This window comes from Heterocephalus glaber, unplaced genomic scaffold (genome assembly GCF_053883595.1).
Source record: "Heterocephalus glaber isolate CG9 unplaced genomic scaffold, H.glaber_assembly_v1.0 deba00001571, whole genome shotgun sequence".
Taxonomy (NCBI): Eukaryota; Metazoa; Chordata; class Mammalia; order Rodentia; family Bathyergidae; genus Heterocephalus; species Heterocephalus glaber.
Window position 1 is genome coordinate 6,513,039 of NW_028258356.1, and position 18,242 is coordinate 6,531,280.

Here is an 18,242-nt window from a genome sequence, read left to right on the forward strand (position 1 = left end):
AATGATGAAAAACATCACAGCAATGAAAAATAGGATAAGTTGCCATAAGTGCATAGCAAATAGGATTGAACTAATGGAGATGCAGGTTGAGAGTGTGTTAATATAATTCAGTGTAGATAGTTCTTGAGGTTGGTCCTTTCCTTCTTGAAGAAATCTAGAAGAGCCTCAAGTTCACAGGCAACAGGCACTGGGAAAGGGGGCTGGCGATGGAATAATTGCTCAGGATGTCCACCATTTTCTTTAGCAGTTGGCTAAAAAAATTGTCCTTGGTATACACTCGACAAAAATTGTTCTCTAAATGAGGGAATCAACAGAAGATATTTCTTAACTAGGTGCATTGGTGTAATACAGAAAAGTGAAGCAAACTCTAAGTTATCTTCAGATTTTCTTAAAGGACATGGAGAAAATGGAAAAAATCACAAAAGCTTTGTACTGACTAAATATTAGAGTTTATTGTGGATCCTTGACTTACAAACTCAATCAATTCACAAGGGCTGGTTGTGAGTCAATACAGCTGAGATCTAGATGTTTACCTGGGTACATGCTATAGATAACAAAAGGCAGATGAGTCTTCCATTAATCTAATTAACCCAAGTTGTTCATGTGTCAAGCCCATCATAACATGAGGGTCCACTAACTTCCCTTAGATCTTCACAGCATCCCCATTTGCCAGCCTACTCTTACACATCCACCAGAAAGGACAGCCTATGTTTCTGCATGCTCCTACATATTTATCCACAAACACCATTCTATAGACACCCCCACACTCTTTCAGAGGAAAAGACATTTGAAGAGAATTGATTATATAAAATATAAGAACTAAAGTGAACAAACAAAAAATTTTTATGAAGAAACTGTATTAGTCATGTTCCCATCCCACTCACAAATCAAAGTTGGAGAGGTTTATTTGGTTCACAGTCTCAGAGGGTTTAGTCCATGAGTGACTAGCTCCAAGGCAGAAATGGCATGATGCAAGGGCATGGAAGAGGTCAGCTGCCTAACCCATGCAGCCAGGAAGCAGAGATACACAGGAGCCAGAGACAAAAACAGACCTGTTCAGGTTGCACCCTCAGTGACCCACCTCTTCCAACCAGGCTCCACCTCCTAACAGCACATTCAGGTATGAACTATAGTCCTTCCATGGTCCAATGACCTTCTGAAAGCCTCATCTCTGAACACATGAAACTTTTAGGGGACATTTTGACCTAAGCCGTGACAAGGGACTAATATTAATGCCTTTTATGGCTTACATGTATCTAGATGCACCACACACACACACACACACACACACACACACACACACACAAATACACAAAGTCTCATGAGCTCATAGGTAGGGTTTTCAAAGGTGGCTGGATTTGGGGCATGTGAATATGAATTAAGGGTGTGTGGTAAATAATTTAGTCTACTGATTGGTTTAGCATAGTTCTAGATATGGGTGTAAGAAGCCTCACACTGCATGTGGGTACCATGAACAACTAGGCTTGTAACCTGAATGGAATAGAAAGGGAAAAAAAGGAAGTCAGGCTTGCTGCTCACTGCTACTTTCTTGCCAGCCCTTCTCTGTGATTCCCCTCTGCTGTGCAGCCCTGTCTTGGAAACAGCTGACTATGGACTGAAACCTCTACAAACTGTGAGCTAAATAAACCTTTCCTCCTTTAACCTGTGAGTGTCAGGTATTTTGTCCCAGCAAAGAGAAAGTAACTGACACAATCCCAGAAATGAAACAGAATTTTTGAAATTGTCTAACCACCATACTCAAAGAGTCACAAAGACATCGTATCTGTTAAGTTATAATGCTGATATGGAAACGGGGCAACCAGAAAATATGAAAGAAGTTTGAGTCTGAAGTTACCATTTTCTTCACAGTTCAACTCTTGGACAGCTGTTTTCATCTTTCTTTTTCTTGTCAAATAGCATTGTTCCTTCCTAAGGTATTCAAAGAGGAAGTTTATAAGAATACTTTGAACCTCAGAACCACATTAAAACTTTTTTAAATCCCTGGTTCAATTTAAGTGTCTATCTTTGGAATCCACATGGACTAGTACATTGAACAGTCTGTTCTATTTTATGAAAATTATGCAAAAATTAATATTATTTTCTTGGGCTTTAGGCCAAAGTAGTAGCAATAAAAAGCCTATATTTCCTGGAGAGAGAACAGCTTATCCCTCACCAACTTGTCATGGTGGTGAATTACAGCGACCAAAAATCTTAACATGCATACTTAGTGTCTAATTTCACAGCCATAAAATCTATAAAATAGCTTTCTGTAATTGGGTAACTGATACCAAAATATAAAAGAAAAAAAATCACAAAGTATAATTCCAAATATTATAATGTTAAATCCCATGAACAAATAATTGCTCATAAACCAAATTTTCAAACAATAGCCATTCAATCTTAGATTAGAAAGAAGTCATAAAGGTTCTTTTGTCTTCTGATACAAAAACAATGTAGGACATCCCTGGCTTTCTCTCTGCCTCACTTAACTGCATCTAATCAATCAAAACTCATGCATGTATTGCTTTGACAACCTGCTAAGCCATAGCCCTCCTGAAAACTGAAACTCACCTTCTCGAGAACCAGAAAAATCCTTCAAAATCATCCTATTACCAACAGAGGAAGATCAGACTTCTCAAGAGAACTCACCAAGGATTTTCAGCCTGTCTCAGCTTCTGCTTCCAGCTACATTTCCCCAACCCTTACTCACTGCTGCAGGCTATATTCCATTCCTCTCAGAGCTTTGAACAGGACCCACCTTTCTTTCCTTTAGAAACTTTGTTTATACTCTTCACACTGTTAGAAAAATCTGGGTATCTCTTTTTCATCCTCAGTTACCAAGAGAGACATGTTTTTTTCCAGAAAAATGTTTTTACAGACCCTAACAAGACTGTGTCAACCCTCAAAGCACCATAAATTACTTCTTACTTCTACTACAGATATTATGATGAGGCACTATCATCACTCTTTTGTTCTTTCCTGGTAAACTACAAGCATATTGAGGGCAGGGAATAAGCTTGACCTTGCCACTTACAAAATGCCTAATACATAGTAAATGTGTACTATATAACATGAATGAGAGTCATTTCTACAACTTCTCAGACAGATAATCAGTAAGTATCCACATGCAAAATCTCTGACAGAGACAACTTATTGCTTCATGACATTCTAAGTGCCAGAAAGCCTCCCTATGTGGGCTATTACAACCACACTATCTCCAAAAATGACTAATGCTACCCTCAAGGAATCAATAATAATAACAATATAAATAACATTTGCAGAACCAGGCCTGGATTCTTAACATGAATATGTTCAGTTCATCTTTACACCAATCCCTCAGTAAAATACTATTATTTTCTCACTGATCTAAGTGAGCAAGAGGACATCTACAGAAGTAACTTACTAAAGATTACAGCAAGCCAGTTGTGGAGTCAGAATTCAAATTAAACAGATCTAGTTCAGCTCTTAACACCAAATCACTTCTGCTTCAAAACCAACTGTCAAGCAGTCAGCCAATTTTTCGACTATTTGACCCTAAGAAGATATACAATTAAAAATCAACTATATAGCTTTATTTTAAACTTGTTTCCAAACTGATCCGCCCATGAATCCCTTTTGAGGGACAACATCAGTTAATGTCCTACATAACTACAGGTCTATAAAACTTGTTTTGGGAAACATTGGTCTAAGCATGAGTGTTTTCTTAATTCATTGTTGAATTACATTTGTATCTGTAGCAGTTGCATTACAGTATTGACACATACTGAGCAAGCAGATAACTAAAACTAAAACATATTCACCTTATCTGATTCCTACTTAAACACTACATAATTAGGATCTCTAGTATAAGACCTCATAACTTTAATTTCAGTAATCATTTTAGGTTATTTCTAAGCCTAGCTAAGTTTGGGAATAAATAATTTTGAATAAACTGAATAAGTAGTGTGTAGCTCTTTCCTAAGAGGATTACATCTCAGCACGAACTCTAAGCCTAGCTATTCTTTCTTTCTCAATTTCAACCCTCCATACTTCTCTATTCTGTTTTCCATCCTTTGTTCTCTACCTTCTGCTTCTTGTTGTTACATGGCATGGTATCTTCTGTCTAGCCTCCATACGTGCTCATTACTATGTTGACCTTCCCCTTAATTGCTGGGAAATGTCCATGTATCTTCTGAGAGTTACTTAAAACCTCATATTCTCTAGATAACAGAGCCTGTCTCTCTCTACACTGTGTCTCCACTATACCAATTATCTTTATTATAGCACTTAATGTATTTTATTGTAATCATGTGTTACCAGATCTTCTTGTGTTTCCTGAAGCCAAATGCTAAATTTTAATTTGTTTTGTATTCTTATTATATAAATTAGACCTATCCAATACTAGAAGTTCAGTACTTGTCGGTGGAGAGATTTAAAAGCATTAGAATTGTTGATGCTTGGTTCTTACCTAGCTTGTTTAGAAAAAAATGTACACATGCTTTACAACAACATAGTATTGTGTCAGCTTTTCAGTGCAAGTCAAGGTACAGGAAACATAAAAAGCCATAGATAAAGCAACTTAGTATTGAAGTACAATGTCAAATATTCTGAAAACTGCACTTATTTCTAGAAATCAAATATCACTAAAATGACATCAAAGATAGACAATTAGAGATGAATGAAGTCATTGAGACACAAATTTTAAAAGGAATATATTTTGAAAACAATCACTAAATATAAAATACTAGATAACTGATAGGATGTTCATGTTAAAGATAAGTCTTTAACTGCAGACATACACAAGAAATTGAAGCAAATGATTAAAATCAACCCTGCTTTTCATCAAGGCTAACCATTTTTTAATGTCTTTAAATATGTAGATTTGATTTCATTAGTTTGTTTGAATTCTGTATCTCTAGTATTGTAGTATAAATATCAAAGCACAGTCAACACCATTATGGCCCTAGGGATAAGCCTTAAGCTCACTAATATTTATACATTATGATATAAATATAATAGTTTTTCAACTTTAATACATCACTAATCATACTATATGACTGTGATAGATTCACTCAGGCATGATAACAAAGTTCTAATAGCTTTAAAAAATTCAAAAGTTACTGCTATTTTGAATTCTGTTTGCACAGACAATGGCCAGTTAAGGTTGTATTCTGTCCATTTCTTGTTCAATCTACTCAAGAGACAGGTTGCATAAAACGTTTTTTAATAACTTTTATAATCACCCTATCATTGCTAATCAAAGACACCTAAGGGAGAGAAATAGCACAAGGTAATTATAAGGTAAACTGTAATAACTATAATCATATGTTTTCTTAAATGCCAATTTTACTGATTTTATCCAAAGTTAATATATCAGTAAGAAAGCTTATTCCTACTATGCCATCATTTCTACTATAATTATTATATTACATTCACTTTTAGCAAGTAGTATGTTAACCTAAATCAATAAATTTAAAAGTACTTGAAAAAAGCAACCCATGTCTGAATTTCTGTTGTGTAATTTTCAAACACATACAAATTTTATATGAGTTCTAAAAAATATCTGATCCTTTCATTAAACTTTTCTGACAATGAACTCAAAAAATAATTTATAAAGCCAGACATAGTGGTGCAGGCCTATAATCCCAGGATTTAGGAGGCAGAAACAGAAGGACTGCTGTGAATTTGAGACCAGCCTGGGCTACATAGTAAGTTCAAGGCCAGCATGAACAACATAGCAAGACCCGGTCTCAAAAACAAAAATTAATATTGTTCAAATAACTTTCACTGAAATATAATTCATTCACACATCATCTTAAAATTAGAGGAAACTAATATTATTTGAAAGTATTAATAATATTATTTAAAATATTTTATTTTATAAAAGATACATTGCATTTTTATAACTTACTAAATAATTTTTAAAATCTGAACAATGTATTGGTGTGAAATAAAAGAATGTGACCAAAAGTTGACAATTTAGTGTCTCTGCCTCTCTTTCTGTAGATTAAACACAAACCTGCCACTACTGAGATTAAATGACAGAAAATCTGTTGAAAAAGGTTATCTTGGCTTTTGCTCTAATTTTTAAAGATGTCAACAATACCATTAGATACATAAAGAATGGCAAGCTCTAAAATCTGATAGCACACCAACCATTCTGCACACAAAGATGAAGAAGACACTAGTGAGGCGTCTATGTGGGATTTTTCTGGGCATGTAGACTACTATGAAATTGGCAGATTGCAAAAGTGTCCTGATCATTATCGACTTTCAAAAAAGACTAGTTAAGTGACAACAGCAAATACAGAATGCTTTTTTCTCATATTACCAATAACATTTTGCCCCAAGTTCTTCTGTTTTGATTCTTATGAAACCCATTCTCCCACACTCTCCTGGAATTATAATCTTGCTGTTCATTCCCATCACTCCACCTTCAACTGACTGACCATTAAAGTTCGGGGAAAAGTTTTTCTGCATTGTACTTGCTGACCTAACAATAGCATCCAATATTTTACTTCTCTAATTCTCCACTTTTTTCTTTATAAACCATCATCTGGTTAATCACATTTCAGAATATGAAACACATTGTCCACCACCATAGTTTTCACCATAGATTGAAAGAGAATTGCATTAAAAATCTCAAAACAATAAATCAAGTAAGAGTAGAAAAACATATGACAAAAGTCATACATATACATACATACACAGGAGTCAAGGGGATATTAGGTATAATTTCTCAACTATCTAAATGTATCTTAAAGTTTATTACACATGGCATAGTTTGTGCCTCTACAGATCATTTTAGAGAGGTTAGGAGTCCAAGGAAAAAGAAGGAAATGTTTAGGTTAATCTTGAAGCTCTAAAAGTAGTGAGACAATAAGATGTAGAACTAGGAAGAAGGCATCCCTGGAAGACTGCATCTGGAGGTGGATCTGGAGGAAGAGAAATAAAGCAATTGCCTAAAGGAGCAAGCTTTCTGATACCGTTAATGAGAAGAGAGCTGAGCCTCTCCTAACTATTCCTAACATGCTTGCTGCTTCCCAACAGCGAAATCATGCACATTTGATGTTAAACCCAGTCTAGACTGAACAATCAAAATTGAGTAAAGAAAAACACTGAAACAGACATTAGAAGATAGACATTTGAGCTCCACCACTGTCACAAACTAGTGGTGGCCGGCCAGAATGTGTTAGTTGCTTTCTGTCTCAATAGAAGCAATTGTGCCAGAGTACTGTATTACCAGATTCCTTCCTAGCCTCTTGAATACTAGAAGTCTATTATTTCCCTGTCACCAACTCTTTGAAATAGCTTATATTTTTGATAGATATAATACAAGAACATATGTGTACTAATGTCCTCAATCAAAACTTTAAGTCACATTCCTTTCATTTCTTATCCATATACAAATTTTATAAACCTATTCCTTGAGCATGTATCTATGTTATGACAATGAATATATCTTCTTTTCAGGCACATGCATATACACTAAAATAGAAAGAGTATTTTCTCAAAGGAGAAATATGGAACACTGCATACTATGCATGCATATTCATTTTGAAACAGTCTTCATTAATGAGCACAATAAACTCAAACTTATGAAGTGTGTTAGCCAGCATATTATTCTCTATGCTTATTCTAATAGACTGGTTTATAAAATAGATTAGAACTGAATAATTTGACACTATTTTGTAAACACTTAAATGTGTTAGGTATATCTGTAAATGCTCAAGTGAATAAGACTTTCCCTTCTTTATAAAATGTGGGAAGAGGGAAAGGATGATGTCTTTGACAAGGCACTTTTCAAATGAAAAGAAAACCAAGATTATCTAATCAGTTATGCTTGTGAGTGGATGGCTACACACCTGCACTGAATCTTAGACCCGGAAATGACAGAGCCAATCATCTGTAAGGGTTTCAGTGACATAGGCACAGCAAAATGATTTCCTGAGATCAATATGTGGTTAAGAGAAAGCTGTTTTCAATGGAAACAGGAAGCTAGGAGCTAACTGGTTTCTATGGTAACCAGAGCAGCAGCTACCCAACAGCTATAAGGAAAAAAGAGCAGAAAGTTACAAAAAAAAAAAAAAAAATCAATTCTGGTTTACTTTATTAGTGTGATGGTCCTCAGAGTGCAATCAAAATGGGTACAGACATTTTGTTCCTTCCTGGTTACCACTCAGAATCTTTAGCAATAATTTCCTTATAAACCTATCAAAAGCTTAGAGGTGGGTAGAAGTTTGTATACTATCTAGTCCAAAATGTTTCCTGCATTTTTTAATCTTTTAGAATAATGTAAAGGAAATCAAACTGGGAAAGATGAAGCAATTTCCCCAAGGTCATTTACCTAGTATTACAATCAAGGTTACTGAAAGTTCTCATAGGTCTTAATCATGCAATTATGTAATTGTTTCCATATAGTCTCCACTACTGCTTTCTTCCCCTCCCAATGCCTACATTTTATTCACTTTCATTTTATTTACATTTTATTCACTTTTTAAAAATATTGACTACACAAAATTAAAAGTAAATACCATCCTTCAACCTGGAAAGACAAGGCACACAGCAGTGCTAATCTGTCATAAAAGAATATCTACATTGTTCTTCTAAAAGAAAAGTCCTTATACTTTAAACATAATTGAATTAAATTTAGGTAATATATTGATGGTAATTGTTTAGACAGTTCTGTCATTATACATTTCCTTCTGGAAATTTGCGTTTATCTTTAGTAGCCTTTACTATTTCATTTGGACATATTTTTAGAGATTCCCATATTAATAAGGATATATGACTCAAAAATCCAAAAAGTAAGACTTGGATATCACATTTACTTTATTTGCAATAGTAAAAACTACTGGGAATTGTGTACATTTTCCAATGGGAAAGGACAACAAATATATATATGAGATATATAGATAGATAGATATAGATATATCTTTCCTTGTTCACATTTTCTTTGAAAATGAATTTCTTGACAAGGAAGAATAATTTCCATGACTCTCATTTAATTTTATCAATTCAAGTCTACAAGTGAGTTTCTATCAAAATATTATAGAAAAAGTCATACCTAACATGCCCAACTACATTCACTTTTGGCGTGCTTATTGTCAAGCAATAGATCAGAACACCTTGTGTGTGATCAGATATACTAGTGAAAATACAATTGACAACTGAAGTTACTTGTTTATTTTTGTGAGTCATTGAATCAAGTACTCTCTGATCCCATTCAATGCTTAAGATATTTTAACTTAATTACATTTAAGTTAATTAATTACATAAATTTATTTGTGAGCTATATGGTCAGTGGTTTGGAAAAGGTCAAAAGATACTTAACTGCTTGTATGTCAAATATAAATACACCGGATTATTATGGCAGACTCTTCAAGGAACTTGGATTCTCATTATTATATGGTTGACCACGATGTGTAATTAATACAAAAGAAATGAAGAAACTTAGCTACACCCTAAATTATTTGGTATAAGTACTACATTCACCATATTGCAAAAAAGAGAGCCTATAACATTTTGAAAATAGAAAGATCAGAATTAAAAAAGCTCTCATATTAAAAGTTCAAGGATCTACTTACTGAGATATCTGAGCTTACACATTGATTGTCGATTGAAATTTTATTTAATTAATTACTTACTTTAAAAAGAAGCGATCAGAAAGATGTTGAAGCATGAGAAAGCAGAAGCCAGGAAACAAAGGTCTTATTTACTATACTTAGGAGTTTGAATACTATTTGGAAATTTATGACACCGATTAAAAATTTTAACTGAGGGAAAATATTCTGACAACAATATATAGAAGATGAATTCAGTATGTTGAAGAGAGCTAAACACTCTGAAACCTAAAGGTATGGGCAATTATCAGTAATTTGAATGTAGATGAATGAGGCTCTAAACTCAAGAGGAGACACTTGGGTGAATATCTGACAATATAGTAAGAATAGATAGGACATAGTTTTTTCAATCTCATAGTTAGGAAAAGTGAGTGAAAAGAAGGATAAGTTAATATCCCATTTCCTGCTTTAGTTACCTGGATGTATAGTGATTCAATGCATCAACATAATGCATTGGTGAACAGCTTTGATTTTATACTCTTATATCAGTCACACAAAGCTAAAAGGGAAAGGTGAGATGAAATACTAGAATTAGGAGCAGCAAAAACATAGCTTGTAGTGAAAATCACTGTACATTAAATTGGCTGGAGAATGTATACATTAGAATGAGAAACACAAGAATCATGAATAAAGCCTAAGGAGACATCAGTATTTGATGGAGGAAAAGGAATCAAACTAAATGAAAATGAATGTTCCCATCAATAGGAGAAAAGTGAAATAAGTGTGAGCCCAAAGGAGAAGTGAATGTCAGATGGTAAGTTACACCGGAGACTACCAATCAAGTAAAAGAAGGGGCAGAAAGGCTCAAACAAGCCTAATACAATAAAGACTAGTAATGTTTTAACACCCAAATGAGCCAGGGAACACTGTATAGTTCACTGTGTAGTGGCCTTGAATTCTCCATTCTCCTGCCTCAGCCTTCCAGAGTGCTGATATTGTGGGCATGCACCACTCTGCCCAGGTAACAGCATCATTTATAACATGAATATGTTACTGCCCTTGTCAGATAATATTCCTATGTGAGTTTTTTTTGAGGAAAATTTATCCTCTATAGCTTGATAATTTTGTTTGTTGTTATCTTATTTTTTAAATTCAATCAGTAGTACCTTTAGGAAATGTTTTATTATAAACTAAGTAATGAGCTTAATGAGAAGAGAGAACTAGTATATCTTCTTCATGTGTTCCCAGTATTTTGCATAGTTTCTGGTCTAAAGTGACTACATAACCAATATTCATTAAATAAACCAACTATCTAAAAATTTTATTAATTGGCAACAATATTTTATGGACAAGCTACATTTGGCCATTAATTAGTATTCTTTGGCATAATATTTACAAACTAAAAATTAATTTTATTCTTTAATTTTAGTATACAACTCAAATTGACCTACATTATTATAATTTTTAAAAATTAAATGTTACCTTTAATGCTAGCAACTAAGCATTATGGCAACTTCTTTCTTGTTTTGTTTGCAGTTTAGGCAAGAGATATGGACTGGCCCATAAAAAAGTAAGTTAAACATTTGAAACTTTGAATCCAATTTGAGATATTGAATTTTAAATTTAGTTGGTATTAAAGAGTATATTTCAATAATGCTCTGGAACTGAAAAAATCAAAAAAGATAATAAAGTGAATATTTCAAGATTTAAAGTGATGTATTTACTATTGCAACCCATCTGTGATCCAGGATGATTGTACAGTGCACAATAATGGTATATTCCGTAAAGTTCAGGAGAACATATGAGAAACATCTAGATCCCACCAAAATCTTGAGTGTGAGTCCATGAGTCCATAGATGTAGTCCTTTTATTTCCCCCCTTTTTTTTTTTGCTTTTTCAAATGCTCTTTGAAAGCAAAATGTGAAAGATCAATCATAGATGTAGATATGTATATATTACCAAAAGAAGAGACTACTCTAAAACAGAACTGAATTCAATCTCCTGTCCCCACCCCCCCCAAAAAAATAAGTACTAGAACTTATAACTGTTTTGATCTCTTCAATATTAGAAATAAGTACACTGAAATTTTTTTTTGATTCTAGTATCTTATACTATTTTTAACTTATAAAAACTGTAGAAGTTCTATCAAAGATATATATATCTATCTTCATGATACTGTCTTCAGAGGAAAGCATATAAAAACTTGATCTTTTTCTAAAACTTAAAAATGATTATATTGAAAATATACAATGCATAGCATTTTCACAGATCCACATATCCCTCTTTTTATTGTTAGTAAATATCACTCACCTGAATCAACTTAAGAATCCCTCCTTTCTTTCCTGATACCATTCTCTCCACAATAGGTTTCCATGACAACATATATTTGAATTTTTATAAATTTCTGTATTTGAGTACTATTTTTAAGAATTCCTAAGTAAAACATATAAACTTATTTAACAAATTAACTTGAACATTTTAGATTCTCAAATATGTACTTATATCATAAAATTAAAAACCATAGGTCAGGGGGCATGCTAACCAACAAAGGACAAAAATATAGTGTGGTAAGATTCAATTAACTATTGAGCTCCTATCACTAGTGCTTTAGTCAGTGTAGGTCATAAAAGTTAGAAATAATATGCATGCATTTAATAATTGTGCCAGTCTCCTCAATATTGGGAAAGGATGAAGAAAAGAACAAGTACAAATAACAAATAGAAAAAGAAATTGAGGGTTAAAATTATTCATTCAACTATTTCAATAAAATATAAGCTAATTTTAAAAAGTAAGAGTTTATAAAAGTATAAATACTTAACTTCTATTAAGAATGAGACTTGTAGTAGTAAGAACACAGCTGAGCCAAACTACTTGATAACTGATTTATGTTTTTTATACTCATGTCCATACAAAACATAGTTTCATCTTGTGGCCTCCCAATGGGATTCTATTTATCAAATAATCAAGTAACATTAAGTCAGGCCATTATCTGAATTAAAAGTTTTTATATAAAAATATTAATCCACTTTTGAATAGAATCATGTCTTCTGACTTAGGCAACCCATAGTAATTTGAAAAGTGATTTCCCTAAAGAAAGCATGCAAAAGAAAACAAATTATTAAATACTGACTGATTGATAAAAATGGAAAGTTCAAATGGGAATCATTTTTAAGAAGTCAAATCAAGTCTTATATTTTTATTCTATTGTGAGGTGGTATGGGGTAAAAATTCTACCCATCAAAGTCCTACAATAGGTATATTTTTAAAAGTCATAATGACCTTTCAAAGTTAGAACTCTAGTGAATGTCTTAATTAGGCATTAAATCACAAAAGCAACATGATCTACAGAGATTTCACAAGCCAATCAATTATAATCAGTGGTTTTAGTGGGAAGACCTGGGAAAAGGGTGTCATAAGACCTCTAGAATAATTTTGGCTCTCCTCTTAACTTGATGTCTGACCTTGGCCATCACTTATCATCTGAGTGTTCATTTTGCTCCTCTACAAAATACAAGGTCTTGACTAGATTTTTATGGTCTGTGATTCCTAGCTGGTTTTGCTTCTACTTATTCTTTGACCTTGTGTTAATCTCCAAGCTGTGCTCCTTTCTCACCTAAAATAGATGCAGGTCAAATTCTTAATGAAATCACAATAAAATCTAGGTAAGATTTAAAGCACAAACAATTTTAGAATCAGTGAACTACTCTTCGGATCAATAAGCAATAGAATCAAATTCCATGGTATGATAAAAGATAAACTGTCTTAAACCTTTTGCTATACAACCTGGCTCACAATAAAATTTAACATAAAATATGAAGATAGCCTGGAACATTATCATGAGCAAAGATAATACACATTTTATCTTTTTGCAGCACACATTCTGAAAAGATAATCATAAAATGAACCTGAAAACAAATCCAGTTTATCTTTTTAAGCGTCAAGCGGAAAAAGCACCAAGGAACTCAGCTGGAAAGCAAGAAGCACAGATGTAATGGTCAGGAGACTATGACTCAATTTAAATAAATGCACTTTTTTTCTGAATGCAAACTCTCACTGGACTATTAGGACAGCCTTAAAAGACAGAGTCTAAGTTATTGATTCTATGTTTAAATACATCATTGTGGACACGCTAGAATTTACACATATTTAAATGCCAGACCCAAGAAAGCAGCAATGTTGCCTCATCTATTTCTTACTGAAAACAAATCATATTTTCAGCCTCTAAAGCAGTATCAGGAGCTAGTTAGTAGATAGCCAACTGCATAATAACTACAAGGCAAGGATTTCTGGCATGCAAAAAAAGACAATAATGCGGACAAATCCAAAGTAAAGCTGAATGAATTCCCTTTCTGCCCAGGGGGTGGCGTCTCTTCTGAGAGGCAAAGCTAACCAGACACCTGCAGTCACAAAGATTTCACTAAATACAGTACTTTCCCCTCATACATAATTAAAAAACATTCTCATACTGTATAGTTTTTCACTATTTATATTTCTTTCAAACTGAAGAAAGCATTATTGGGTACTTTTACAGTCCCGTCATGGAATCCTGAAGAATTAATTCGGAGTGTCAAGGACTCAATTTAAGCTGTCGGATAAACTAGAAACCAAAAGGAAAAACTGAGGCTAGGATCACAGTACAAAAAGTAAAATAAAGTGTGTTATAAACTAAATGACTCAGATTTAGAGAACTCGGATCAGCAATGTGATTAATTCAAGCTCAACCTGTAAGGAACATAGATTCAGCCCAAGAGGAAAGACACAGTACTCAAAACTTCAGTATGCAGTGGGATCTCAGAGATCAGCTCCCGGAGACAAGCAACCCCAACACCTACTCTTCCCGCTTGGGAAGAGAAGGCCGCATGGCACTCTGTGCACAAAGCCCCCTGCACACATATACCCCATTTCCCCTTCCTGTGTCCTCGGATTAGATCCCTAACAGGAGCCACTGCCTGAGGGAGCCAGATGTGAAGCAGAGTCGAGGCCTCACTGCAAGCATCACATCAGGATGACCAAGAGGCCCTGAGAGGCATCCAAGCTACAGGAAAAAGTTGGAACACAAACTGTAAGAAAGAATGAAAGTGATACTGGTTTCAGGACAAGGTCCAGGACTCGCACAGAGAGGCTGACGTTTGCCCTCCAGGTCCCATCTGCTAAAGGAAATCTCAGTTTGAGTTGAAAGGGCAGAAGTGGGATGGTGGGAAGGAGAGAGTTTGCGGGCCAGGGTCCCCAGGTTTACCCTGCCCCGAGGAAGCTGGAAACTGATCTCTAGGGGGCACCCGCTCTCTCCCTCTCCCCTTCATCCACAGGCCCTTGGTGGAAAAAAAAACAAAGTTGGAAAAGGAGTTGGGAGAAGTCGGAATAGCAGCGAAGGGTGGATTCTGGCCTTACCCTGGCGGCTCTGGATGAGTACGGGTCCTCGAAGAGGGCCCACATGCGGGGCTGCAGCTTCCTCCAGCGGCCAGACTTGCCATCCGGCGCCCCCAGCCCCGCCGCATCCTCGATGCCCAGCCTCTTGGCCGCCAGGTCCTCCTCTTCACCAGGATCGCCGCCGCCGCCGCCGATGAGGTCGGGGGTCTCGAAGATGTCCAGCGCCTCCTCCGCGTCGCGGTGTTGCCGGTAGGTCATCCAGCAGCAGGGCTCCACGTCGGTCTCGTCGATGCCCCAGAAAGCCAGCTCCTCCTCGAAGAGCGGCCCGCACACGTCGGCGGGGCAGTGCAGCTTGCCGGTGCGGTAGTAGTTGAGCACATAGGCAAAGACGCCCGGGTGCCGGTCGAAGAAGAACTCGCGGCCGCCCCCGGGGTGATCGCTGCCGCCGCCGCCGCCGCGGCGGGAGCTGCAGTTTCCCGCGCCACCCTCGAAGCAGCCTCCGGGGCCCGGGGACAGCGGAGGCGGTCGCGGTGGTGGCGAGAGCTGCGGGGGCAAGGTCTGTAGCTTGTCGCCCGCCGCGGTCAGGCAATCGCCCTGGGGCTCAGAGGCGGCGAGCAGGGCCAGGCGCGTCCCGGGCAGGGTCTTGAGGGTGCTGCGGTAGGTCTCGTGCCGGGTGCCCCCGACGTTGAGGATCACCCTCTCGTTGTTCTCGATCTTGCCCATCTCTGTGGCTCAGACATGACTAGAGGGAAGGCGGACGCGGCGCCAAGTTAGAGAGCTAGGCCGGCGTGGCCCCCGCCCCCACCGCCACCCCCACCCGAGAGTCCCGAGGTAGGCAAGGGGCCAAGGACCCTCCCAGGAGAGCAGGCTGCAGACCTGGTCCCTCCTCTTGCACCACGCCTTCCCGGTTTCCAGAGAGCTAAGACAGCAGTTCCAGTCTCCTCTGACCGCTCAGGGCCCTTTTTCCTGGCTCACACTTCCCCTTTGCTCTGATCTCTCCTCGTTTATCTTTTCACCCTTCACCATCCCTCCTGTCCCCTGGCAAATCTAACCTGCTCTAAGCCTCTGACCCCTCTTTTCCTCCCCAACCCTATCTCTCTCCCTCCTATGCCCTCTGCCCTCCTTTGGCCCCATCTCTCCCCCTCCCCTGAAAGGTCCCACTCTTCCGCTCTCCTAGACCCCTTCCTCCCCTAGCCTGCATGCAATTCCTTCAGTCGGGGAGTTCTCCCCCTAAGGCCACTTGGCAGTGTTGGGTGAGGGTCTTGGACCCGCCTGAGAGCCGCTGGGTGGCTCGCGTACCCTTGGCCAAGCCTGGACTGCTCTCTGCTCCCTGGCACTCAGGGAGTGCCCTTTGCGCGACTCGTTCTTGGTTCACCTCTCCTCTCCCTCACCGACCCGGCAAAAAGACTGAAGTCAGAGAAAAAAAAGAAGAAAAAAAAAAATCCAGGCTCTTGCCTTTCACCAAGGAGACCTCTGACTAATTTCCTCATCCAATTTCCTTTTCACATTATTGTTATTGTTGTTGTTAGTGTTATTATTACTTGGGAAAGGAAACGACTCACTAGGATCCATCTTAGAGAATTGAAGTGAGCAATGCATCCCACCCATCCCCCTTCCCAAGAAAAACAAACATCCCGGGGGAGGAGGAGGTGCTTTCTAGGAGGGGCGAGGCCCAGGCACACCCCCAGCTCCGCGGGCTGCGAGTCTGGCTGGCAGAGTCCCCGCTCCAGCCTCCCACCTACGCTTCCCTGGGCTTCACCTCTCCATTCCGCTCGCGCAAAGGCTGGGCTTTGCGCACCGGCAGGGTCAGCCTGTCCTTCCCAGGAAATGCCCCCTGCGTGCCCGCCTCGTCCCCAGATACCTTAAGGAGACCCAGAGAAAAGTGGTTCTGCTTTGGTTGCCGAGGGGACGTCGTTCTCCGGGCAGCTGGACTGAGCCGCCCTTCTCCGACGAGAAACTACTTGTTGGCGTTTTCCGGGTTCAGGTGGTTGCGCCGCTCTTCTGGGCGCTGAGGTCGGGGACTCAGTCCCCGCCCGCCGCCGGCCGCGCTCCCCGCCTTCATTCTGTGATCTGCGGGTTCGCCCGTCGCCAACCTGCGCGCTCAGAGTCACCATCGCGCAGGGCTGAGCGAACCATGGAGCTCGGGGCGGGTCCAGCCGGCCCTGCCCGACCCTGCCAGGAACGCACAGATCGGTGGGCCGTGGCTGCACCCGAGCCTGCCGGAGATCAGGAGAGCTCACCTGCTAGAAGGCGAGGTCACCCAGCTCAGATAGGAATCTGCAGAACCGCTTCTTCCCCGGAATGAAGCAGGCACTCTTGGAGCTGTCCTTCCAGCACCACGCGCCGCCAGCCTCCTGCCGCCACCCCAGCGCGCAGCTCCAGAAAGGGTGGGCTAGTGGGTCGGGAAGCTGTTCCACCAACCAGGTTCCTGTGTTTTTCTTCCGTCCTCGCCCTCTGTCGAGTTTCTGACCGCCTTATTTACACACCACTCTCCGCGCCCTTTCTCTCACCCCTCCCAGCAAGTGAGAGGACCTGAAACCAATCGCATTTTTTTCTTAATGACAGCTGACGAGAGAGAGAGAAAGAGAGATGTACTTACAGGTGACAATGAATCAAGTTTCCTGTGTCTTACACACGGCTGCGGCTGCTCTTTTCAGGTGAATGTAGGGCTCCGGCCACTACATCACTCTTGTGTAAGTCAAAGGAAGTTTTAAAAGTTTTTTCCAGGAAAATAATGTTCTAAAAAGTAAAACTTCAGGCTTCTTTGTCAGGAGCCAAAGGCATGAGCTATAGATACTCAAACACAAAAGGAAACCTCAAATAAGCCAATTTCTCCCTTTCTCGATTTTTTATTGGTTTTTTAGAAATTTGCTAGTGCTGAGATCAAGGGGTGACTTAAACAGCAGATATTTACTGTCTCGCTGTTCTGCAGGCTAGAGGTCCAAAATTAAGATGCTGGCAAGGTTGGTATGTTCTGAAGGCTGTGAGGAAAGAATCCTCTACAGGCTTCTCTCATTGGCTTGTAGATGGTCCTCTTCTCTCTGACTCTTCAGATCAATTTCTCTGTGCCCACTTTGTCTCTGTGCCCCAAATTCCTCATTTTGTAAGGATATTGGTCATATTAGACCTGCTTGATTTTAATATAATCACCCCTATCTCCAGCGAAGATCACATTCTGAGTATTGGAGCTGAGGACCTTAGGACCATAATACATGATTGGTGGGAAGGCCCAGTTTACAACAAGCCTCCCCACTATTCCATACATATGGCCTATTTGGATTGATCATCACCAAGTAGGAAAAGCTAAGGAAAGGACATATCTTTGAAAAGTAG

At 38.6% G+C, this 18,242-nt stretch overlaps 1 protein-coding gene across 13 annotated transcripts in view; it reads right to left on the reverse strand.

The window, feature by feature from the left end:
• Kcnc2 (potassium voltage-gated channel subfamily C member 2) overlaps positions 1-17,525 on the reverse strand; it is a 188,256-nt gene extending 170,731 nt beyond the window's left edge. For 7 of the 13 annotated variants that reach the window (XR_015443470.1, XM_004845021.4, XM_087192440.1 and 4 more), the window contains exons 1-2: positions 16,771-17,024; positions 14,931-15,651 (exon numbers count right to left, since the gene is read on the reverse strand). Coding sequence is in view for 12 of the 13 variants with exons in the window: in XM_004845021.4 (XP_004845078.1) it covers positions 14,931-15,632 (702 nt within the window). In the remaining variant the exon portion in view is untranslated. Of the gene's footprint in view, positions 1-14,930; positions 15,652-15,785; positions 16,047-16,208; positions 16,507-16,770; positions 17,025-17,149 lie in introns of those variants that run through there. The other 6 variants (XM_004845024.4, XM_087192441.1, XM_021258524.2 and 3 more) reach the window with 4 other exon arrangements.
• Positions 17,526-18,242: the final 717 nt, after the last annotated feature.